This window comes from Oncorhynchus tshawytscha, linkage group LG20 (genome assembly GCF_018296145.1).
Source record: "Oncorhynchus tshawytscha isolate Ot180627B linkage group LG20, Otsh_v2.0, whole genome shotgun sequence".
Lineage (NCBI taxonomy): Eukaryota > Metazoa > Chordata > Actinopteri > Salmoniformes > Salmonidae > Oncorhynchus > Oncorhynchus tshawytscha.
In genome coordinates, this window is record NC_056448.1 from 37,297,340 (window position 1) to 37,323,985 (window position 26,646).

At 42.0% G+C, this 26,646-nt stretch overlaps 2 protein-coding genes across 3 annotated transcripts in view; one reads left to right on the forward strand and one right to left on the reverse strand.

Moving 5' to 3' along the window:
• Positions 1 to 369: 369 nt before the first annotated feature.
• On the forward strand, positions 370 to 14,628 carry smarcb1b (SWI/SNF related, matrix associated, actin dependent regulator of chromatin, subfamily b, member 1b). 2 transcript variants are annotated; one of them, XM_024381659.2, is made up of 10 exons: positions 370 to 522; positions 1,226 to 1,337; positions 1,657 to 1,765; positions 2,353 to 2,490; positions 4,966 to 5,093; positions 8,410 to 8,576; positions 10,431 to 10,621; positions 11,749 to 11,760; positions 12,636 to 12,767; positions 13,945 to 14,628. In XM_024381659.2, the coding sequence occupies exons 1-10, from the start codon at positions 439 to 441 to the stop codon at positions 13,982 to 13,984; spliced, it is 1,113 nt and encodes a 370-aa protein (XP_024237427.1). In that variant the 5' UTR covers positions 370 to 438; the 3' UTR covers positions 13,985 to 14,628. The 2 variants fall into 2 exon arrangements, with proteins under 2 accessions (XP_024237427.1, XP_024237428.1); XM_024381660.2 differs by lacking the exon at positions 11,749 to 11,760.
• A 4,825-nt stretch (positions 14,629 to 19,453) lies between these two features.
• Positions 19,454 to 26,646, reverse strand: part of mmp11b (matrix metallopeptidase 11b) — a 35,884-nt gene continuing 28,691 nt past the window's right edge. The window contains exons 5-8 of the mRNA XM_024381658.2: positions 24,845 to 25,059; positions 24,401 to 24,605; positions 21,990 to 22,250; positions 19,454 to 21,772 (exon numbers count right to left, since the gene is read on the reverse strand). Of these exons, the coding sequence (XP_024237426.1) occupies positions 21,645 to 21,772; positions 21,990 to 22,250; positions 24,401 to 24,605; positions 24,845 to 25,059 (809 nt within the window). The 3' untranslated portion in view covers positions 19,454 to 21,644. The remainder of the gene's footprint in view (positions 21,773 to 21,989; positions 22,251 to 24,400; positions 24,606 to 24,844; positions 25,060 to 26,646) is intronic.

A 26,646-nucleotide genomic window follows, 5' to 3' on the forward strand; every position in this document is an offset into this window, starting at 1 on the left:
TTTTTTTTACAGCACACCATAATATTACAATGTCAATTACCCTATAAAGGCATGATCTGTGCTTTTACACATTAGATTGATGATCATTTTGTTCAGGTGTAGTTTATGAGGGGTAAATATGAGGAACATTTATTCAAACACGTTATTATTATTATTGGAGGAAGAAGGCTAGTCTACTGTCCGAAATTGACAATCACCCACAAGTTTCATTAGACCACCAACTCTCCACAAAGGTGGTAGATACATTTATTTAAAAAGAATGTTTGGCAAACATGTTATCACCGGTCAAATGCCAGGTTATAGACCACAGAAATACAGTTTGTATATGTTTTATCTTGTCTTCACAAGACATCGCACCTTGGCGCCGAACTGACACTTTTAAACACGGCAGTTTGAGCATGCGCTGTGGAGCTTTGTTACTAGCTAGCTACTGTAAAAATGGCGTTAAGCAAAACCTTTGGGCAGAAACCGATTAAATTTCAGTTAGAGCAAGATGGAGACTTTTACATGGTTGGATCAGAGGTATGTATGAGCTGTATGATAACGGGAATATTTAGCTGACAACACAGCGTACTGGCAGCCAGCATTTTGGCCATCATCAGCCTGTGCCATTGCATTGTTGTGTCTGTTCTGAAAGCTAACGTTAGCAGCTAGCTAGCCAGAGCACAAACTAGCTAACATCCCGCTTTGCATAATTAACTATGTCTAGCTAGCTAACGTTAGTTCACTACCACGGTCAATATTGCATGCAGTTACAGTGTAGCCTATGAGAATGCTGTGTATTGTAGTAGAAAGCACAAAATCAACTGAGCGCACCATTGACCCATTCAATCGACAAACTCCTTTCTATCAAGCTAACGTTAGGTATTGTTCTGACCGTCTGGAGTTGTGCGCTGGGTGGTTCTCTCCCAACATTGTTCATTTAAAAACTCCAAACAGCTACTCTCTGCCCATATTATAGTCAAACACTATTGGAGATATGAATCATAGGCAGAAACAAGATCTAGCTAACTAAAGTAGACAACTGTATACATAGCAACTAACAAGCCTACTCAACTCCACGATGTACAATCGTAAATCGTTGAGTTTCGTCGGCTAACTAGCTACGTGCTCAGTCACTACTTGGCTACATGACGTGTAAGGGCTTCGGGTTGTTTCTGGACTGTCTGGGGCCCTATACTCTACTAGTAAGTACAGAATAGCTGACTCTTTTCCTTGCTCTCAGGTTGGAAACTACCTGCGTATGTTCAGGGGCTCCCTGTATAAAAGGTACCCATCACTCTCGAGGAGGTTAGCCTCAGTAGAGGAGAGGAAGAAAATTGTAGCATCATCGCACGGTGAGTGATACGCTCTTGTCAGAAATAGCTATTTTATTGTCATTCGCACAGGTGTAGACTAACTGCTCACTTATTTGTCTTTTTTTTTTAACAATGCAGAGTTAAAGATAATTTTTTTTGTTGAAATAATGACACGAGGAATAATTACACGGTAAATAACAATAAAGAGTAAAAACAACAGGGCTATATACAGGGAGTACCTGTACCGAGTCGATGTCCAGGGGTAGTAGGTAACTGATGTTGCTATGTACATCTAGGTAGGGGTAAAGTGAGTTGGTGCAAAAAGTATTAACACAACACATGGTTACATAACTTTTAGCCACAAGTGTGACTCTGCTGAAGGCCTCCGAATGTGAAGAGATTTTCGAGGGGAACGATGAGAAGTACAAAGCTGTTTCCATCAGCACAGAACCACCGGCCTACCTCAGGTGATGCTTCCTTGTTATCTGCATTTACATATTTGACATTTTAGTCATTTAGCAGACAATCTTATCCAGAGCAACTTACACTAGTGAGTGGATACATTTTCATACCTTTCATACTGGTCCCCTGTTGGAATAGAATCCACAACCCTGGTGTTGCAAGCACCATGCTCTACCAACTGAGCTGGATGGGAGGATTTTTTTGTTGTATTTATTTAACCATTATTTAACTAGACAAGTCCGTTAAGAACAACTTCTTATTTACAATGATGGCCTAGGTACAGTGGGTTAACTGCCTTGTTCAGGGGCAGAATGACAGATTTTTACCTTTTACCTTGTCAGCTTGGGGATATGATCTAGCAACCTACTGGCCCAAAGCTCTAACCACTAGGCTACCTGCCACCCCAATTGCATAAGAGTCCTGCATAACATCTAGTGCATGACAATATTGGCTACCAAATTTTGGGAGTATGAATGCAAAATGTGCCTTTTCAAGCTACCTACAGGCACCTTGGCGTGTGAACAAACCGAAATGGGTTTCATTGGTCACAGTATTGTATTTTCAAAAGTCCCTACTTTTCTGTCCATCTCAGGGAGCAGAAGGGGAAGAGGAACAGCCAGTGGGTCCCCACACTGCCCAACAGCTCCCACCACCTGGATGCTGTTCCCTGCTCCACCACCATCAACCGCAACCGCATGGGCCGTGACAAGAAGAGGACCTTCCCCCTGTGGTGAGGAAAGCCCACCCACATTGGCCAGTGTTTGTGGATGTATTCATTTAAATACAGCCACAAATAAACGTTGATTGCTTGCGTGCCCTTTATTTTTTTATAATCTTTACGTTTTTCACATTTTAAAAAATACAGTCCAACTTTCACATCAATAAATTTGAGTTCATAATTACGTAACATCATTTTAAGATGTGTCCATTTCTTATTTTTAGTTATTTTTTGATTTGTTAAAAAAATAGTTAGATCAAAAAGTTGTTTTATAGTCTTAATGCATCTTGTCTTCCAAATTGAGAAACATTGCTGCATTTTTCAGGCCAGGTTAGGCTCTGACACTTGTGGAACTGTCTTTCTACTCTTTTTCTCATTGACCACTGCAAGGTCATTTCTACATTTCCCTTGTGAAAATAAGCCTACAGAAAAGTCCCGATATGTCCACACGAGATGATGAATCTCAGATCTGCTTGCTCAACGGCTCTCATCAGTGAATGGATGACTGCATAGCCGTAGTCATTATGGGGAACCTTCAGTGTGTGGGAAAATGTAAGGGATGGTTCAGTCGCACTCTATCAACCTCCTGCTCTCAAGCTATTTGGGGTTCAGGAGATGGAGTCTGAGACAGAGGTCATCCAGGGTCACTGGGACTCCTCTGGTTTTTACATTCCGTAGAGTTGCTCGTTCATCATCAGCTGCTTTTCCGATGGTTTTCCAGAAAGCAACCACTATCTCCTGTCCTGACATGACCGTCTATGAAAACATCCCTCCCTCTCTCCCCTGTCCCACAGCCCACTTGTCTAGATCACACAAGCATTTCATTGTGTGACTGGAACTTATCAAAACACATCTGTTTATACAGGGGCACTTTTTGCTGACCTTGAAAGATGGAGGCTTTTAAGTGCCGTTGCCATGTTTTCAACAGGCATGGTCTCAGACCGTAGTTCTTGTTTTCATGTCCGAATTGCAAGGCAGCCATCTTTGTTTAGTTGCTGTTTGCATTTGTAACTACGGTTTAGATAATAAATAGGGAAGTACATACTCAATTATGTTAGGCTCTTGTTTATCTGATGGTAGAAAAGTTCATTTTGTAATAAGACACCCTTAACTTGTGAAATGTAAGGCCTAAATAACAAAATTATTTGAACAAACAAAAAGTGATGCAAACTGGGTGAATAAACAGTGATGCCTTTTCACCTTGTATAGCCTAAGTTGCTAAGGCAACCGGGTGGGATAATAAACAACACTTGTTTACTTCGGAGGTCTACCACTTCTGTGGGTTTTGAATCCTTTTTAAAAGAATGTAGACCTAGTATCACTTTCCCAGCTAGGTTGTCAACAGTTGACACAGTCTCCAAAAGGCCTATACAATGCTAGAAATCACATCTTTTTATTTTTCAAGACCTTGAAAACAACGTAAGCATGTCTGGCTCAAAGCATTGCTCCTTTTGCTGTGGTTTTGGTGAGACCCATCTTGTGGCTTCTCTAGTGAACATCTCTCTACTTTCTCTGGCACAGATGTGATCTGTTGAACAGTGCATGTTGTGCATGCTGCATTCAATGTTAGTGTTGATGGACATCTACTCTGGGAAATACAGTCTACAAATCAGTAGAGCAGACAGATCCCTGAATCTTTCACAGTCCACCCAATTGGGCAGGACAATCAAATTTTCCATTGTTGAATTAAGCAATAAGACACAAGGGTGTATATGACCAATATACCACGGCTAAGGGCTGTTCTTACGCATGATGCAAAGCAAAGTGCCAGGATACAGCCCTTAGCCGGAGTATATTGGCCATATACCACAAACCTCTGACGTGCCTTATTACTATTATAATCTGGTTACCAACGTAATTAGAGCAGTAAAAATACATGTTTTGTCATACTCGTGGTATACGGTCTGATATACCACGGCTGTCAACCAAACAGAATTCAGGGCTTGAATCACCCAGTTTATAATTTATCATTTTATTAGGATCCACATTAGATGAAGTCTGCTAATATTCCTGGGGTCCAACACAGAACTTAAAAGACTTTACTAGAATGCGTAGACTGCTACCCTGGCCAATTCTTTGTGTGGCGCCAACTCTTCTATTGTTGTCAAGCCATACATATGGTTAGCATGACAAATGAACAAACACCGAAAGAAGTTGGCTAATGTACAAACAGACTAGACCACCAGGCTAGTAGAATGCTGACTGAGAGACAAAGAATTCCCATATGATGAGCATCAATTCATCATTCCCAATGGTGTATCAAATATGGCCACCGATGTACAATGACGCTGATTGGATTCATCTTTTGCTAGCAATGACCTGCTGGAAGTGAGTAAAAGCTAAATTAGCGGTAGATTTTAGAGCCTGCTATTCACGATAAATGTCTTTAATGGGGTCTCCAATGACTGTGGAATGCCAACAAATGTCGTACTAACGTTTCGTAGATTGTAGTTTAATCTAACACCTTGTCTTCTTCCCTCTGCAAAGCTTTGACGACCACGACCCGGCGGTGATCCACGAGAACGCGTCTCAGGCCGAGGTGCTGGTTCCCATCCGTCTGGACATGGAGATTGATGGGCAGAAGCTCAGAGATGCATTCACCTGGAACATGAACGGTACTGCTCCAGTCTCCATCTGCCGGGAGGAAGACTGCTTTAGAGCAACAAAGTCTAGTTAAGGGTGTTATTCTGAAAACAACCTAAAAGGCTGTAGAATCGTTGCCTGTAACAGAACCGGCCTCAAGAGAACGCCACACTGAATGCATCTCATTAATCTAGTGGCTTACGATAGAAGTGGGAGAAACGGACGTTAATGAACTTAAAAAGGAAAACATCTTTCTGAGAGAAGCATTACTTGACTTACAGACTAGATCTATGAGAGAATCTAGTACGTACTGGTATTCAAGAAAGAGGAGAAGTTCCTGAGAATAGATTAAAAGGGAAGCATGTAGCTCTCGTAGTCAATATACAATTTATTGACAACCAAATGTTCCGAGACACAAAGACTGCTCCATGGCTATTCTAAAAATTACAACGTTCTCATAGAGGAGTTGAATAATAGAACACCAAATACTAGCCATGGTAGGGATTGTAATAATTTTTAAAAAATGGATAGAAAAGCAATTACAATTAAGTAATTGTTAAATAAACTACAACTACACTACCATTCAAGATAGGGAATGTAGTAAAATAATTATTGAACTTTATATTATTTTAAAAATGGATAAGATGCTATTAGAAGAAAGGATAAATAACGAATTTGAACACAGGTACTCAACATGGTAGAGATAAGCATAGCAAACAAAAGACATAAGGCACGGTATGTGTGGATGTATTGTGATGGAAGGTGTGTTTTTGTGTTTGGGAAAAGTGTGGCATTAAGTGAGTAAGAAAGAAAACGGTTGTTTATCCCAGAACCAATGTACGTCTGTGAGCAGGGGTTGCGAGAGAGAGCATACAATTTTGTGCAGATGAGGGATATACATTTTTAAATAAATTATACATCTACGTTATTTATTTTCCTATCATGATGGAACGGTCCCCAAGCCTATTCCCTAGACACCCACCTGAGCGACCCATGGGGGTCACACTCAGACAATCAGAGAGGGAGCAAATTATTGTGGCCCTGGCGGTACAAAATAATCAAAAGGTTTGACTGCTCAGAGATGCTTGGGAAAATGGTCACAACAGGTGTGTGTGTGTGTGTCAGGTGAAGGGGGTGTATCTGATCTCCATCAACTAGGACATGACATTGGTTAATCAAATCTCCCCATTCTTGCCAATTTTGCTCAATCTTGCATGCTTTCTCAAACAGCTGTAACTGTATATGCATTCATAAATCAAGTCCTTTCTTGAGTTGGGCTCTGGGATGTAACAACTGTTGAGCATCTGAGCTTCTGGTTGATTGTGGGGAAAGAGGTTGAGTGTGTGTGTATCCCACATCTGTTGCTACGGGGTAAGGATGTTAGGGACAATATAGGATGAATTACAATAATTGTTTGCTAAAATAATTGCTTGACAAAAATGTAATGCAATAGTTATAGGTAACAATACTTTGAGTGAACTGTCAATAAGATATGCAAGATTTTTGAATACACTACTGTTCAAAAGTTTGTTTAAAATTTAAATTAAAAAAACATTTTTATTTCACCTTTGTTTAACCAGGTCGGCTAGTTGAGAACAAGTTCTCATTTACAACTGCGACCTGGCCAAGATAAAGCAAAGCAGTGCGACAGAAACAACAACACAGAGTTACATGGAATAAACAAGCATACAGTCAACACAATAGAAAAAGAGTCTCTATATACAGTTTGCAAATGGAATGAGGAGGTATGGCAATAAATAGGCCATAGTAGCAAAGTAATTACAATTTACCAGATTAAGACTGGAGTGATAGATGAGTAGATGATGGTGTGTACGTAGTGATACTGGTGTACAAAAGAGCAGCAAAGTAAATAAAAAACAATATGGGGATGATGTAGGTAGATTGGGTGGGCTATTTACAGATGGACTATGTGCAGCGATCGGCTAGCTGCTCAGATAGCTGATGTTTAAAGTTAGTGAGGGAAATGTAAGTCTCCAGCTTCAGCGATTTTTGCAATTCGTTCCAGTCACTGGCAGCAGAGAACTGGAAGGAAAGGCGGCCAAAGTAGGTAGGTGTTGGCTTTGGGGATGACCAGTGAGATATACCTGCTGGAGCACGTGCTACGGGTGGGTGTTGTTATCGTGACCAGTGTGCTGAGATAAGGCGGAGCTTTACCTAGCATAGACTTGTAGATGACCTGGAGCCAGTGGGTCTGGCGACGAATATGTAGCGAGGGCCAGCCGACTAGAGCATACAGGTTGCAGTGGTGGGTGGTATAAGGCGCTTTGGTAACAAAACGGATGGCACTGTGATGACTGCATCCAATTTGCTGGGTAGAGTATTGGAAGCTATTTTGTAGATGACATTGCCGAAGTCGAGGATCTGTAGGATAGTCAGTTTTACGAGGGTAAGTTTGGTGACGTGAGTGAAGGAGGCTTTGTTGCGAAATTGAAACTGATTTATAGATTTGATTTTGGATTGGAGATGTTTGGTATGAGTCTGGAAGAGAGAGTTTATACTTAAATGTCCTTGTTTTTGAAAGAAAAGTACATTTTATCAATTTAAAATAACATCAACTTGATCAGAAATACAGTGTAGACATTGTTAATGTTGTAAATGACTATTGTAGTTGGAAACGGCTGATTTTTAATGGAATATCTGCATAGGCGTACAGATGCCCATTATCAGCCACCGTCACTCCTGTGTTCCAATGGCACTTTGTGTTAGCGAATCCAAGTTGATAATTTTAAAAGGCTAATTGATCATTAGAAAACCCTTTTGCAATTATCTTAGCACAGCTAAAAATGGTTGTGCTGATTTTAAAGAAGCAAGAGGACAAGTACATTAGTGTCTAATTTGAGAAACCGATGCCTCACAAGTCTTCAACTGGCAGCTTCATTAAATAGTACCCGCAAACACCAGTCTCAACGTCAACAGTGAAGAGACGACTCTGGGATGCTGGCCTTCTATGCAGAGTTGCAAAAAAAAAGCCAGATCTCGGACTGGCCAATAAAAAGATTAGGATGGGCAAAAGAACACAGACACTGGACAGAGGAACTCTGCCTAGAACACCAGCATCCCGGAGTCTCCTCTTCACTGTTGACGTTGAGACAATTACATTGTTGGAAGCTGAAATATTAAAGCTGGGGCTTCCTTCCTATCCTTGTGAACCCTTTGTTTTATGTACACTGATCTGAAGATGCATGAACATACACATAGGAAGCCTCTTCATAGAGTATTGAAATTAACCCCTGAACTCCCCAAATGTAAGAAAGTAGATGAGGAAGCCTCTTTAGACTATTGAGACTCAACCCTTCACTCTTCCACCATCCTCTCCCGCTCCTCCAGAGAAGCTGATGACCCCGGAGATGTTTGCAGAGATCCTGTGTGACGACCTGGACCTGAACCCACTGGCCTTCGTCCCGGCCATTGCCTCAGCCATCCGCCAGCAGATAGAGTCCTACCCCACAGACAGCATCCTGGACGAGCAGACCGACCAGAGGGTCATCATCAAGGTGGGTACACACACACTAGGGACTTTATAAAATCAGTTGTATATTTTTTTGCCTGATTCCATTTAGTTTTTTTCAGATTTTCACTCTCAAAATCACACGTTTGTTTTAGTCTAAAACAATGCTTAAACCACTTCACGAGACCACTTTTGATGTCTAGGAAAAATATGATATAGATTACATTTTGGGTGTAGTTACCCTTTAATGCCAGTGCCACCAGCCAGAGACTGTTGTTTGGTTAGCGGTGTTTCTGCACTGTATTTATTCAAATAATCATGATATCACTCTTCGAGCCTGAAAGATGTGATTTTTAATTATTTAATTTTTTTACCGTTTTTAGTGAAGCTGATACTGATAGGGAAGCAAAAGTCACGATTAGCGACTATATCTGCCATTTAAAAATAAAAAAAAGTATTATTTTTTATGAGGTGGAGAAAAGCATTATTTATTTATTTTACACATTGTGCTCCAAAGGATTAACAGATACTCTGATTTCTTAACTAAATTACAAATGATTTAAGAACATTTTATTTGTGGTTTACAGGATATTCACCTCTAAATACGATAGTTAAACATGTTTAGTTTACCTTAGGTACAACTTAAAAGATGTGCATCTATGGCAGTGGATAAGAAGTATGCAAAAGTGTTTGTGCTAAACCACCACAAGGGGTGGCTGGATGAATAAATTTAAATTTGTCTCAAGTCAATCTGAAACTGCACTGTTCACAAATAAGCATTGAAATGCAGTAACATGCCATTCGTAACTAGGTGTCAGCATTTGTCTTGAGTAGATTTACTAGTGTTTACAAAGGTCAAAAGTAACACTTTATGGCAACCTAGCAGTGAGAGTACGTTAGATCAAGCGCAAGCTAGCTGTTCATTACGACAGTGTTTCCTTACAGAAACCATGTGTACATTACACCGTAATTCAATACAAAAGGTATTGGCTATAGAGTTAAACTGCAAATGTCATGCACCGATGACTGAAAACGTTTATGCAGGCAAATACCTGCCGTACTGGTTTTACTCACACATTCTAATTTAGCTAGTTCACTAATGTTAGCAACTTATCTAATCATGAATGCAAGCACATAGCCTGAATGATAGCTCTACACCAACTGTCTTGCTTTTTGCATATTTGTGAAAACAAACTAAATAATCCCACCAGCTAATGTAATAGACCCAGACAGTAACAGTGTTCTTTTTTAATTTGACCCCTTTTTCTCCCCAATTTCGTGGTATCCAATTGTTTAGTAGCTACTATCTTGTTTCATCGCTACAACTCTTGTACGGGCTCGGAAGAGACGAAGGTTGAAAGTCATGCGTCCTCCAATACACAACCCAACCAAGCCGCACTGCTTCTTAACACAGTGCACATCCAACCCGGAAGCCAGCCGCACCAATGTGTCGGAGGAAACACCGTGCACCTGGCAACCTTGGTTACCGTGCACTGCGCCCGGCCCGCCACAGGAGTTGCTGGTGCGCGATGAGTCAAGGATATCCCTACCGGCCAAGCCCTCCCTAACCCGGACGACGCTGGGCCAATTGTGCGTCGTCTTATGTCTTATGATTAACTTTGGCAAATTTAATGACTTTTCTAAGTTGACTATTTAGTTAAAAACATTTTTGAATGTTCCGGTTTAATGTCTGAATTTCCTTGTCCGCGTTTTCCGCAATGTGGATTTTATAGGGACTCACACACACACTTCACTGCTGCAAAGGTCAAAGACTATCTCAATAGTAATTTCCAGTGTCTGCATTTGGCCCACGTGACAAAGAGGGGTCTCAAACTGGCGGGAAACATCACTCGGATACATACTGTATCTCTTAAACTGTTTGTGTGTGTGTGCGCCTCAGCTGAATATCCACGTGGGGAACATCTCCTTGGTGGACCAGTTTGAGTGGGACATGTCGGAGAGGGAGAACTCTCCGGAGACGTTTGCCCTCAAGCTGTGCTCCGAGCTGGGCCTGGGAGGAGAGTTTGTCACCACCATCGCCTACAGCATCCGTGGCCAGCTCAGCTGGCACCAGAGGACGTACGCCTTCAGGTAACACACACACACACACACAGGACACCCTCCCAGACCAGAACCTTCACACACTCATGCTCGTTCAGACATATTAATGTCCTATGCGTTGCCTGGAGTACTGATGGAATTGAAAGTTGAAGTGGTAGAAATACCTGTCCACATTCTGCTTGCAGTGTCTTTGTCGCAACACCCACACACATTTTTCAGCCTAAACACAGCATTTTCCAGTCTCATTCTGTCCTGTAGAATACGTCTTAAATACTCAAGATGTGTGGTCGCCTGCATCATGGAGCGTTGCTGGAATAAGGCCAGAACGCATTTAGTTCACCTCATGTTACTATGTTCTGTGCTCTTTTAAGATGAACTGTATCTCACAGTGACATGGACTGGGGTCAGTTTAAGGTGTTTGTGTGTGGAGGGTTTAACAGTTGGCTGCATACCTGTGACTCACAAAGTGGATTTAGATTTCAAACACACAGACTGCCTGCGTCCTGTTTACATCACTGAGTACACAAACACACACACATCCATTATTTACAAGCATGAGTACCATGTGTTTTCCCACCAAAACAAAAACCTTGCTACCCCCTCATCTGTTCAAGTAGTACTCTTCAGCTATTTGAACCCTGAAACAGTTCCTTTTAGCGTGTAATGGCATTCGTTTTACAAACTGAAATATCTTAACGTTGTATAGGTTTTCCCCCTGCCAGTGACAGACATACAGCCCTTTTGTTTGTGTATGTGCTCCTCCCCCACTCTGCCTTGCATGGTTTGTCCTATCCCATCAGCTTGGCTCAGTTCATTTGGGACTTTTGGATCATTTGGGACCTACTTATCAATCAGTGTTGGGCTCAATTCCATTTCACTAATGGTGATTTCATGAAATGAACTGGAAAAAACACATTTAACAAATTGAGAAATGGCAGATTTTTTATTGGTATTAGTAAATGATTGACATTCGATTGGTTTCGGTTTTGAGCCCAACCCTGATGCCAATGCTTTTCAAGTCATTTCAAGCCATTGATTGTGTGTAAATGGGAAATGAGGAGTTTAGCTAACATCGTCATCATCATGGCTTTTTTTGTTTTGCATTGCAAATTAATTCTCTTTTCTACTCTCTCCCCCCACTTGTCTGTCCCTTATAGGTCTGATTTCAGGTCAATATGCTTTTGAATTACTTGAACTACCCCCCCTCTTCCCCAAGCTTAACCCTCTACTACCCACCCACGTTCTCTTGACACGGTCTGCCCTGGGAAGCTGAGTACATTTACACTTTTTATCTCTTTCTCTCTCTCGCCTGTTTCCTTAACTTTGCAGGACACGCCCCCCCCCCAAAGTATGGAAACTATATGAATTGTTTATGAAGAGTAAAACCAATGAAGTTGTATGAGGTATTCTGTTTCTGCCAAGTCAGGGAAAACTGTAGTTATCACTGTTGGTTTGTCTACAAACTGCAGTTCGCACATAGAATGGAAAGGATAGTCAAGTACTGTGTGGCTTATTGTCACTACATAGGGAGAGGTTCAGAAATCCAGGAAGTATCTGACAAAACGGTTCCACAGGTGCCTTCCTATCTATTGTCCTAGGTCTTAATTTGTCAAATTGAAATTGAATGTGTTATTTTGGAATCCCGTTTACCAGGCGGAATAATGTTTTGTAGGCATTTTGACTAGAGGTACGTAAAATGCTGTAGTGGTCCGAGCAGCTTTTGATTGATGGTTGCTTTATGACTGTTTCAATGCTTTGGTTAAGTGTGCTTTACTTTTCTACTTTTACATGGCATCTTGGGTGTGAAAAAAATACATGGTAGAAATAAGTTCCAGTAAGTCAAATTTTTGTCCCTTTGTATGTCTATTCCTCATCAAAATGGGACTAACCCACGAGCGACAACAGGGTTTTTTTTTCTCCCCAAGATGCCTCTTATTTGCTCTTCCACTTCTTCAACACACCATGACTGCAGCATGTCCCATCCTGGGCGCTCTCTTCCTCGTTTGTCTTTGATTTCCTGTCGCTCTGATGTCATTTCCTGCAGTGAGAATCCCTTGCCTACAGTGGAAATCGCCATCCGCAACACAGGCGACGCTGACACATGGTGCCCCCTGCTGGAGACCCTGACAGACGCAGAGATGGAGAAGAAGATCAGGGACCAGGACAGGAACACTAGGTAATAGAGAGATGGCCTGCCATTCAAAACCTGACAGGAATGCCAGCTAATAGAGAGAGAGAGAGAGAGATGGCCTGCCATTCAAAACCTGACAGGAATGCCAGCTAATGATAGAGAGAGAGAGATGGCCTGCCATTCAAAACCTGACAGGAATGCCAGCTGATAGAGAGAGAGAGATGGCCTGCCATTCAAAACCTGACAGGAATGCCAGCTAATAGAGAGAGAGATAGAGAGATGGCCTGCCATTCAAAACCTGACAGGAATGCTAGCTAATAGAGAGAGAGAGAGAGAGAGAGATGGCCTGCCATTCAAAACCTGACAGGAATGCCAGCTAATAGAGAGAGAGAGAGATGGCCTGCCATTCAAAACCTGGGTTCTTTCTCAATTCATCTTTCCTTTCGATTCCTCGCATCCTCTCTACTTGCTTACTTCTCAAAACCCCTTGGAGAAGAAGGTTCGAGGGGAGAGACCTTGGACCTTCTACAGTTGAGAAGGAGGTGAGGAGATGGGAGGACTCGCAGAAAGACATTGACATAGAGCCTTCCTCTATGACTAGCGCCCTCTCCCCGTCTCTGTCCACTGCTATAGAATGGCTTAAAGGAATCCTATGCTCAAGTTTCCTTTTTTGTTCATTAGTCCAAATAATTGTGTATGTCATCAATGAGGTTTTCAAGATAGAACATGCATCATCATGAGTTTTTGCTCTGTACTGTTCTGTAACTTGAAAACTTGACTGCTGACATGCACCATTTTTTGGGGGATTGTATTGATGAACATAACACTCAAATATGTTTTTAGTGTGTAGTATTCCTTTTAATGGGCGAAGGAGCATTTTAGTGGAACTTATTAGAACCCACCTTGTCCTCTAGGAAGAAATCATTAAAGTGGGCTGCCCAAACTTTACAGAGACAGACCAGTAAACTGGAAGGTTGAGGAAGAGACCACGAGATGGTTTTGCCTCAAAATCAGACACATTGCTTTTGGTCTGCACCAGTCAGACTATTTGAAAACTGATCTGGGCAAAACCAGTCAGTTTCTAATTTGTAATAGGGCATCTGGTCAGCAGTATGACAGCCCCTGTCCTACGTCATCAGATTCCCCATTTAAGAATCTTCTCTTCATCCAGCCGATTTGCCATCGACCACATAATGACCTATTCCATGTGTTTTCCTTTCAGACGAATGAGACGACTTGCCAACACTGCCCCTGCCTGGTAGAGAGAAGCAGCAGTAAGCTACTACACAGCCTCTGGTCAACAAATGGTCAACCCCAATGGGCCCTCTGAGAGACACACACAAACTCAACAATAGACATTCCACTGGTCCCTTCTTACAGCCCCCATAATGTTAACTAACTATGCTTGGCTGTCATGTCCTCTGGACACTGATCCAGGACCATTGTCACATACCTAACTCCATTAATTACAATAATTACATTTGATCCAGGAACAGGGACTTTTGTTGAAGGATCCTTATCCATTTCTATTGCCCAATCCAAGCCCCTGTAGTGGTTCAAGCCGCTACTCATCTCTGATGAGACGAGGTGGTAAATGAAAGGTGCCATGGGTAGAGTGTATGGATCCGTATGAAATGTAGCCTTTGTTGTTTCTACAGACTCACAATCTAAGTGAGCTCAAACTGTAATACTGCTTTGGTGCACTCATATCCCTCTTGATGGACGATGCAGATGGACGACTGACTGACATGTCCGTTTTAATAGAAACTAATGTTACACTCGAGCAGACTCAACTCTTGCAAATAATGTAAACTTATGTATTGTGCTTTCTTTTTGTAAAGGTGCTGATACTTTTAGTCAACGTTTTTGTTTCGTTTCCTTTTTTAATAAAATGCCATAGACTTCATTACAGATGTAGTTTGTTGCTCTACAATCGTCAACAGTGGGCTATTATTCATTGTCACTGAGGTACTTAAAGTAGATTTGCTTCAGTCTGTGTGGCTTTAAGGCCAGCGAGTCGATTCTGTTTCTCTTCAGTTCGCTCAAGCTCTTCATTGTGACCTAATCTCCCATACCGAAGTGCTGAATCTGCATGGTTTCTTGGTTAAACATACTTTTAACTCTGGTTCAGTTTAATCAGCTTAAATGTGGACTAATCTCTACACTCACACTTTTCACATTTGAGATATTGTGTTCTCAGGGTAAGATTTTCCAGTGTGTCCCTTTTGAAATTCAAGATGGCATATCTTTTATACGGTCCAGCAATTGGAGATCGTTCACATGAAACTGAAAAGATTAACGAAAAACCACAATCCTTTGGCAACCGATCCCATTTCTTTCATTGGTGGCAGTGTTGGCACTGATAAATGAGCTGTAAGGGCTGTTTGAGATTTGGACGTTCCTGTGTGTCATTCACCACATTGTAAGTTTCATGCTAAACTATAGGAAATCACACTAGTATGCACTTGACATGCCTCCAAGGGCATTGTAAATGCATTTGAGTATCTCTCCAGATTAATTTTACATAAATGTGGAGAAAAACTACTTTACTAGCTGTGTTTGTTAAAGAATAGACCAGCCGGTAACACAACATTAATGCTAATGGGGATAATGCATTGTGGGTATAATGCATTGTAATACTTGTCATAAACATGTATGACCCCCCCCTTTCAATGTCTTGTACTGACTAAAGAACTGCCATTTTGAAACAGTATTGCTACGTAATATAAGCCATATGACATAAATGCTCATACTGTACATGCTTATAACGCATTATACCTGTCCACTTTCTTCATTAGCAACAAACGGGTATGTGAATTAATATGAATAATGAAGAAGCATCTTTCTGTAACTGGCATTAAAAGCCTCGTAACACGGGCAAAAAACATTTCTGCTCAGAGTAGTTGGAAGTGGGGTCTTTCCTGTGTCTTGTATCCCCTATGGGTCCTCCTAATCTAGGCCATGGAGTTCCCCTACTGACTTCATACCCCACAGACAGGATGGCTCTTATTGGAACCATCATTCAGCATCTGGGGGCTCAGATTCCTACTGTATGCTTGATTGGTTGAAGCAGATCACAAAAGGATGACAGATCCATGACTAATGCTTGCCTAAGCAAAACAGAAAGAAAGAAAGAACCCCATCAAACTCATAGGAAGTCATCTGAATCTGGTTTGGGGAAAATGGTTACATCGCTAGTTCCGAAAACCATCTGTTTCACTCAAAACATTGAAAATTGACACTCGTTTAGCTACAAGCAGCTACATTGGACATGGCTTAACAATTTAGTGAGCACCATGAGAACTGTGAGAACTAAATGTTTTGGAATGATTAAAACAACATCCATTGAAATAAATGTTACTCCCCAAAGTATCTACTGTAACTGCACATTGCCGAACTTTTAGGAACTTGGCAACGTCCTCTTGCCGCCTGAATAATGCATGTATAAAATAGCAGAGGTTAGGGGTCATGTGTATGTGTCTGAGCCAGTACAGGCTTGCTTCATCCTCGGGCTGCGTTCCTCCTGCTCGACATGCAGATATGATTCTCTCTTCAGTGTAACCATAAGGACAAGTGCAGGATGCTAGCAATAACTCAGGTTCTCTTCTAAAGGAGTATCTCCTTGTGATGCTCCACAGTGACTGTCACAGAGCGTGATGAGGGGTGAAGGGGACACTGAAGGTGAAGTATTGTAGTTTATGTTGTTTCAGTGCCTTTTCTTTCCATATTCCCTTCTGGAGACATTACTAATGAAAGAATCTGGACTGCATTGTGAAATTCTGTAAAACTGATCTACACTGAGTATACAAAACATTTGGACCACCTTCTCTTTCCATGACATAGACTGAGCATGTGAATCCATGTGAACGCTATGATCCCTTATTGATGTCACCTGTTAAATCCACTTCAATCAGTGTGGAGGAGACGGGTTAAAGAAGGATTTTAAAGCATTGAGACATGGATTGTGTATGTGTGCCATTCAGAGGGTGAATGGGCAAAACGAAAGATTTAAGTGCCTTTTGAATGGGGTACAGCAGTAGGTACCAGGCGCACCGATTTGAGTGTGTCAAGAACTGCAACGCTGCTGGGTTTTTCACATTCAACAGTTTCCCTGTGTGTATAAAAAATGTTCCACCACACAAAGGACATCTAGCCAACTTGACACAACTGTGGTAAGCATCCTTGTGGAATGCTTTTGACACCTTGTAGTCCATGCCCTGATGAATGGAGGCTGTTCTGAGGGCCAAATCCAACTTTATTTGTCACATGTGCTGAATACAACAAGTGTAGACTTTACTGTGAAATGCTTACTGACAAGCCCTTAACCAACAGTGCAGTTCAAGAAGAGTTAAGAAAATATTTACCAAGTAGACTAAAATAAAAAGAATAACAATAACTAGGCTATATACAGGGGGCACTGGTACCTTTTCAGTGTGCGGGGGTACAGGTTAGTTGAGGTAATTTGTACATGTAGGTGGGGGTGAAGTGACTATGCATAGATAATTAACAGCGAGTACCAGCAGTGTACAAAAGGGAGGGGGTGTCAATGTAAATTGTCAGGTGGCGATTTTATTAATTCTTTAGCAGTCTTATGGCTTGGGGGTAGAAGCTTGCCGTGCGGTAGCAGAGAAAACAGACTACAACTTTGGTGACTGGAGTCTTTGACAATTTTATGGGCCTTCCTCTGACACTGCCTATATAGGTCCTGGATGTCAGGAAGCTTGGCCCCAGTGATGTACTGGGCCATACGCATTACCCTCTGTAATGCCTTACAGTCAGATGCCGAGCAGTTGCCATACCAGGCGGTGATGCAACCGGTCAGAATGCTCTTGATGGTGCAGCTGTAGAACCTTTTGAGGATCTGGGGACCCATGCCAAATCCTTTCAGTCTCCTGAGGGGGAAAAGGTTTTGTCGTGCCCTCTTCATTACTGCCTTGGTATGTTTGGACCAAAGGGGGGGTGCAACTGAATATTAGGAAAGTGCTCCTAATGTTTTGTACACAGTGTATATCAGAAATCTGTAGAAACCTAGTTTTGTGCTTTATAATTTTTTGCCTTAGAATGTGATGCAATATACTGTACAGTGTGGACTCAAATGATTTTTTTGAACTGTCCAAAACCAACACTATCTCGCAAGGCACCAAACCTCCTCCCTTTCCCTCCCCATCTGACCCATCAGTTATCCACCTCAGTGCATTGTTGTATTCATATCCAAATCTTACAAGGGGCCTTTGGCAATCCTTGTAAGCCCTTGCAGTCACCGCCTAATGAGAGAGCTCAGCCACTATAAACGTATTGAGGAAAAGACATTGAAGTTTAAGGAAAGTGAAAAGAGTGAAGGAATGGCTTGTATTGAGAGCATCTGCTTGTTCTCCTTGCTGCCCACATCAAAGGAGGAGGGATATTTACTGTAAGGCACATATGGATAATAAAAGAAAGGACGCTTCAATTCATTTCTGGTGTCTGTCAGGTTCTGCCAACCACTTTTCCATCGTGTGTATGTGTGAGTTAGGCTAATCCTTTCAACTACCGTTTATCATCTTTTCAACCCCCACTCTGTGTTGTTCATGGCAGAAGGTTTTAGTTAACAGGGAAGAATACTGTCAGAATACAGGTTTACAGTTATTCAACTCAACCTCGCTCTGCGATGGCTGCAAAGTTGAAGTAATAGTCTCTTTTTTTTGGACTTCCTGCAGCTTTCAAAATGCCAAGTGACATCATCCCACACAGAGATGATAGGGATTTAGGGGAGAGTGGGGTAAATTCAGGCAAAAGGTTAAGTTGAGTCACCCTTGTTTTTGCAAAAACCATTTGATCAAATATTTAGGAAGACGTCATCATTTCAAGGAGTCTGTGAAGGAAAAACATGGAACAAGTGGTAAGCAAGTTAGGTAAAAACAAAAAAAAGTTGAATGAGTGTTTTAGAGGTTTCATGATGCATGTATCTAAACCAAAGTAGATCATTTTAAGAGTGTTCTATATATCTGTTGGGGTCCTAAACCTGGTATGAAAATGCCTCTTTGTAGCTGTGTGGGCTAATATAGTCAAAATGTTTGCCTTGGGGTATATTGAGCCAATGGTTAAGCCAATTGGAGTGTTTTCTTCCCAGTACTAAAGCAAGGCATTATTACTGGGATATGAGGTAACAACATGGCCTGTTTAAATTGTTAAAAAGACAAAAAAAAACAATTGTGTTGAGTTGTGTTTGGGAAATAAAGATAATTGTATCTCTCAAAGTTGATTATTAGCAGAACTATCCAATCAAAACAGAGCCGTTGACACGTAACAAATTGGTGGCGTTGGGGGCTAGAGATGACATGGTTGTGGAATGTGGTCCGCAGGGGAGGAGCACGGAACAGCCGGATTCCATTTCCAACACAGTTGAACCCGGGTTCCATTTCAACACTGTGGAGGATAGATTGGTACCAGACCTGCTTTGGCACTTAGAGGAAGAAGCCTTTGGGCCCCCAGCTCATAAACAAAAACATGAGCGCAGTCCGCATTAGTCCGGAACAATCCTTACATTGTCTGTACTTCAATATCATGCAGCTGATGCAATCCACATGTATTATGTTGCAATGATTAATAACATTACTGATACTGATCCAGCATTATACGAGACTGAAATGTTAGCATTTTGTGGCACGGAATTTATGTTTTTCACAAAAAACACAGAATGTTACTGTATACAAGTGTATGCAAGTGAAACATTTCATTCACAAAACATTTCATTTCATTTAAACCAAGAGGCTTTTTATTGGGACCAAAGAATTTATACTAAATGATTTACATAGTAAATATATATTTCGGTTAAAAAAACTATTCTAGGAAAGATAAATGGTCAGGTTGTTATGCTGGATACATGGTAAAAAAAAACAGTGTTCGCGAGACATAATTCTACAGACAATGCTCTGACACCAAAACTACCAGTGCAAGCTTTATGAAATGGTTATCTTGCAGTCAATGACATCACAATATATCAAAAAGAGTGAGGAAATGGTATCAGTGGCCTGCACTGATACATTGAAGCATCAATGACTAGCAATTGAGGCTAGCTGCATGACAAATGGTTCCACGCTACAACATGAATAAGGTTTACAGCATCATCTTGGAAGGAGCAGTTTGTAAAAGAACTGAAGGACGTTTTACGTGATGAGGTATCACCGTGACAACTTTGGATATGCAATGCTTGGCTTTCACCACTGTAAAATCATCACATCAATAAAGGGACGTTATACTCCCAAATCAAATTTTGTCAGATCTTTTCAGACCAAAAAAACAAGTCTAATGTCAAGATGAGTCTACACTCCTCCAGCTATATGCATTAACACCTTTCATTTTGGATAGTGGCATATGGCTGGATCTACAAAACAGATGGCCTACTTTTGAGGTATAAAAAAGTCTATCAAACATTGATTTTGGAGGGAAATATCCCTTTAACTGTTAAAGGTAAAGCCCTCTATTTGAGGTACACCTTTACCTTCATTGTTGAGTCAGTTTTAGCAGCTGTGTGTGAAATAGAAAGCTCAGTGAGGCCGGAGAGAAAATGTGTGTCCCTCTCAAATAGGTTTACACTGCTACCTGATGGGTTTTGTCTAAACAATGGCAGAAAAGAAAGCAGAACTGCACAGATAAATACTTGAGACTCATCTGTGGGTAAAATATTTTTGACAACACATAAACAGCAATAAATAAGAATCAAGGCTAAACATCAAGCAACAAAAAACAACAATTCAGAGGGTATAGTTTGTTAAATGTACTTTTTCCTGAGAATAGTATCATTGGCTGTTGATGGAAAGGGCAATGAGCACCAATAAGAACCATGGAACTATCACCTCACTTCTCTAGTGCACCGGTTGTAGTTTTTAAAAGGGACATATCTAAAATGTTCAACTTCATATTCATCATCTCCAGCACCATCCTAACATCAACATACTGTATGTGAAAATGGTGGTTTTCTATGTTTTGTATTAAAAAAGATAGAGGAAAATAAGTGTTTCCAATGACATCATCAACCAATTAGTAGGCAATGCCTACTCATAATTGGTTAAAAATCACATGATGCACACCGATGATGTCATGTGACACACTTAAGCTTCCTCTATATTTTTTAATACACAACATAGAAACGCGCCATTATCACATATGTTGATGTTGGGGTTGGTGCTGGAGATGATGAATATGAGGTAGATTTTTTTAAACATTTCCCTTCATAGAGAAAAGTACTCATAGAGTATTGAAATAATACTGTAACTACACTGTTCCTACGGATTTGAAAAGATGAGCCTATGTAAAATGTTACTATTTAACATGACATTTAAAAGTATGTACCAGAGGCTAAAGACAGTTACAAAAGGTTTTGTTCTGAAAAAATAAAAACATATAGCATACTAAAACTTATTATTTGATGCAGAGGTAAGCATTCGTCTTGAGAAAAAGCTGCCTATTGATTAAAATTGGGTTATGATTATCGTGAACAAAAGTATTGAAGTTACTTATCTTGAATGAAAATGTCCATTTACAAATACCAGTTGGGTACATTGTTTTTCTGTTAGCTGGCCGTTCGCTCTTTAACATATCTCTCAAACAGTGTGCATCGATTTCAAACCAGCTATTATCATATTGTGGATGATGATGAAACTAAATGTCCTCAATTCACCCTTTGAATTATGACCTCAATTTCTATTGGTCTTCAGACTGCCCCAGACCTCAGACTGGGGTCATAATGAAGGTTTCAACCAATAGCATCAAGTCCTGACCTCTATTAGACCAAAATCAACAGTCATCCTGTTTATGTTACACAATGATGTAATTGTATCAGTCTAAAGTCCCAGTGGAACAACATTAGTCTTAAGAGCAAAAAAATAAAGATGGCCCTGATATTCCATTCACCTCTTGGGGCGATATGGACTCTTCCTGGCTTTATCGATAAAAGGAAGCAGGGCAGCCAAAGAAGTCCATGCCGATATAGCGGGGGTATCCTTCCAGAACCTTCACCTCCACGGGGTCAAACTTCCAATACTGTCTCCCACTCAGGAAATGAGCAAAGCCTATTAGGAAGTTAGGAGGTCAATAATTAGCTCAACGCAATTAAATGGGTTTACCATGTGGTTACATGCACGCACACACACAAACTGTCAGAAACACACAATACTCAGAGATATCCACATGCTTGCTATCAATAAAACTGGGAACACAACACGACATAATGGATCCTGTCCAAATACATTTTGCCTTTGACTCTTTTTGTATATCTATGACTCTCACCATATCGGTCCTGGAAGGCTGCGTCAATGTCCTTGGGGATGCCCCTCCAGTCCTGCATGCTACGAGGGTGTGCTGTGTCCACCCGGTTCTCCAGGGGGCTGAAGCGCCAGTAGGTGCCCGACTTGAAGAGGTAGGTCTTCTGGGCCTTGTCCTCGCCCCACATGAGGGCTGCTTGGATGTCCGACACTTGAAGGCCCAGCCGACGCACTGAGTCCGGCCCCGTGATCCTCCTCTCCGCGTCAAACACCCAGTAACTGTCACCTGTTGATGATGTCACACTTCTTTTTAGACACAGATCTGGGATTAGCCTAGTCAGTCCTAATGTTAACTATTAGGGGGATGAAATAATATAAGAAAGGGAAAGGAGGATACCTAGTCAGTTGTACAACTGAATGCCTTCAACTGAAATGTGGCTTCCGCATTTAACCCAACCCCTCTGAACCAGAGCCTGTATCAGCTGTCAGGGATGACATCTGTGCTAGGTAGACAGTAGGTCACATAAACTAGATGCTCAGGCTGAAACATGCATCTGGTGAATGGGCCAAGTACTGCTGTTTCCTCTCTCCCTACTACGAGAATTGCCTCTCCCTACTACTGCTGTTTCCTCTTTCTCCCTACTACTGCTGTTTCCTCTCTCTCCCTACTGCTTCCTCTCTCTCCCTACTACTGCTGTTTCCTCTCTCTCCCTACTGCTGCTGTTTCCTCCCTCCCTACTGCTGCTGTTTCCTCTCTCTCCCTACTGCTGCTGTTTCCTCTCTCCCTACTGCTGCTGTTTCCTCTCTCTCCCTACTACTGCTGTTTCCTCTCTCTCCCTACTGCTGCTGTTTCCTCTCTCTCCCTACTGCTGCTGTTTCCTCTCTCTCCCTACTGCTGCTGTTTCCTCTCTCTCCCTACTGCTGCTGTTTCCTCTCTCTCCCTACTGCTGCTGTTTCCTCTCTCCCTACTGCTACTGTTCCCTCTCCCTACTGCTGCTGTTTCCTCTCTCCCTACTGCTACTGTTCCCTCTCCCTACTGCTGCTGTTTCCTCTCCCTACTGCTGCTGTTTCCTCTCCCTACTGATGCTGTTTCCTCTCCCTACTACTGCTGTTTCCTCTCTCTCCCTACTGCTGCTGTTTCCTCTCCCTACTGCTGCTGTTTCCTCTCTCTCCCTACTGCTGCTGTTTCCTCTCTCTCCCTACTGCTGCTGTTTCCTCTCTCTCCCTACTGCTGCTGTTTCCTCTCTCTCCCTACTGCTGCTGTTTCCTCTCTCTCCCTACTGCTGCTGTTTCCTCTCTCTCCCTACTGCTGCTGTTTCCTCTCTCTCCCTACTGCTGCTGTTTCCTCTCTCTCCCTACTACTGCTGTTTTCTCTCCCTTCTACTGCTGCTGCTGCTGTGCTTATAGGAGCTTCTGCTAACTGCTGGGCCTAATTGGCCCACCCAAACACTGGCTGAGACCTGGTGGGAGGTGGAGAGTTTAGACGCCAATAAAACAACACACGTCCACAGACACACGCCTTTGCACACAGGCACACACAGACAATCGTATATCTACACACACACACACACACACACACACACACACACACACACACACACACACACACACACACACACACACACACACACACACACACACACACACACACACACACACACACACACACACACACACACACACACACACTACACCCTTGCAAGACTAGACCATGTTTCTGCCATCTGTCATCACTATGATCAACGCTGTTTAAATAAACAAAACCAGAGCAGAGTCGTTAAGCCGTGGATTGTTTGTGTGAAGCAACTAATATCACTGTACATTTACCCCTCTGGTGATCTGCTGTCAAATACTTTCTTTTTAGAAGTTTGACCAAACCTGACTTCACAGGAGGTTGGTGGCACCTTAATTGGGGAGAACGGGCGCGTGGTAATGACTGCAGCAGAATCAGTGGAATGGTATCAAATATATCAAACACATGGTTTCCAGGTGTATGATGCCATTCCATTTGCTCTGTTCTGGCCATTGTTATGAGCTGTCTTCCCCTCAGAAGCCTACTGTGTCTGACTTTCAGAAAAATGTCTGTCTCAAAACTAAACACTTATGGTCCCACTCGGAACTGCTACCAACATGCCAGAGTCTGGTACTCTATGGTCCCGACTCTGGACCACACATACGCTCTGGCGATAGGGGTTTGACTCTCACCTTGGGTCTCTCCTGTCTGTTTTGAACTGTCCTGTCATAAAAATAGCTAATTTAAAAACAATTAGACACATTGCCCTACGATGAGCTACTTCTGTACTCCTTACCATGCCTGCCAAATATCAGAGCTCAAAATCAACTGCTACCAGCAGAGCAGTGGAGCCCATAGAAATACACATTAGAATGGGTAAAACCCTAGACAGGCAGGTATTCTATTTCTGTGGTTTAACCCACCTTGGAAGAACCAGCTGTTTCCCGTCTTGTCTTCGTAGGCCGCATCGATGTTGTCGGGGATCCCCCTCCAGTGGCGTGTAGCTAGTGCCGGGTACCCCGCCTGCAGTTGGCCATCACGGATACGCCACACGTAGCGGGACTTGAAGAAGAACATCTCCCCTCTGATCATTGACACGGCATCAAAGTTAGTCCTGCAGGGATCTGGCTGTGGCCAAGTCATGAAGAAAGAGACAGTGTGAGCACAGGTTATGTCATGCAAAATCAAAATTGCGGAAGCTCAACTCAGCCTGGAAACTTTCATCAATCTCAACAAATTGAGTCACTGAAACGAGCATTGCGTATTAATCTACTAATATTCCAGTTGTTAGCTATTTGCTCCCAACAATGGATGTGTTCATTGATAAGTTGGACTTCTATTCATTTCTTGTCATATTCAGTCCTCACCACAGTTGTTTCGATCTCATTGGTCTCTGTGATGACGGGCGGGGCTTTTTGCAGCGGACCATACAGGTATTGGATGCCCTGCTTGTCATCGTCGCTCAGCTCCAGGGGATAGGAGAAGCTGTAGAAGGGGGACATGATGGCTCCTTCGACCAGGGAGTGCTGGAGGCCGAGGACGTGGCCAAACTCATGGGCCGCCACCTGCAGGAGATCTGTGCCTGCAGGACCATCATAGGACAATGGTCAGTGACATTGAGACAGAGGGCATCAACCATACTTGCCTGAGCAAGATTTAGGCAGTATCTTTAGCAATGTTTGTTCAGTATCTTCACATATAAACTACTACCTAGAGAACAGTGGTGGTTAGTGCCGTTTAAGATGAGAGAGGACGATCATTTTTGTAATGAGATGGCCTATTACAGCATATTGGATGACTCTCATTCTTATTCCATTCCCCCAGCTCAATGTAACATCGATAGGTTTAGGCTACTACATGATACTCACATTTTCCCTGTACCCATCATGAGGTTGGTACAACCTAGCCTATGAATGGAAGTTTACAGCGTAGGTGCGGCAGGGTAGCCTAGTGGTTAGAGCGTTGGACTAGTGACCGAGCTGACAAGACACAAATCTGTCGTTCTGCCCCTGAACAGGCAGTTACTGTTCCTAGGCCGTCATTGAAAATAAGAATTTGTTCTTAACTGACTTGCCTAGTAAAATAAAACTTTTAAAGAAGGTTGAGAGAATTTTGAGTAATCAAGGTGACAGACATTGACACATTCAAAATCGCCTTGCACACTCTTGCCTGCATTTAGCTGATCTAGGGTGTAATCATTTGTCCAACAGTTGCAAATGTGAGTTTCTATTGGACAAATTCAGGTACGTTTATCCCCGCTTTGTTCCGTTTGCTTCCGTTTTAAGAAATGTTTTTCTCGATAGAATCGATATCTATAATACACCCCTGATCACACACAAACACATTCACATTCATAGCAGTCACATAAAAACAACATGATCTCTTTGCTCGTTGTATATATAATTATTTCTCATTACTATCTACGTGTTCTCCTCCTCTCGCCTTTTCCCTTCCCTTGTAGACTTCAATGCACAACACATCAGCTGTCTGTGACCAGGCGAAAAACCTTTCCAAGCCAAATCTTCATATCATGACCGTTAAACGCGACACACAGCCTACATCGTTGTCACGTCATAGTCAACATAGCTACTAGAACTAATGCATTAACAAAGCCGGTACAATCATAAATTAATCAAATCAAAAGCTTACCTTGACTTGGAAGAGTTCCCGTGTTGTATAGCCATAGCCAGCTAGCAAACATAGCATCCCTCTCGGTTTGAGCCGGGTGTTTGAATAGGCTAAACTAGCTAGCTGCATTTGCTAGCTAAGTGAAAGTTTTGTTAAAAACTGTTAAACTATTGTCTTTCTCGCTCTCCGAGTCAACTATTCACCACATTTTATTCACTGCAGGGCTAACTAGCAGTAGCTTATGCTTTCAGTACTAGATTTATTCTCTTATATTTGGGTGGACAACATGTCAGTTCATGCTGCAAGAGCTCTGATAGTTTGGAGGACGTCCTCTGGAAGCTGTCATAATTACTGTGTAAGTCTATGGAATGGGGTGAGAACCAAGAGCCTCCTAGGTTTTGTATTGAAATCGATGTACCTAGAGGAGGACAGAAGCTGTCATATCACCATAGTGATACTCTACAGACTGCTGCTGAGGCTACTGTACACCTTTATTGCAAAACCGTGCGTTTTAATCAATTATTTGGTGACGTGAACATAT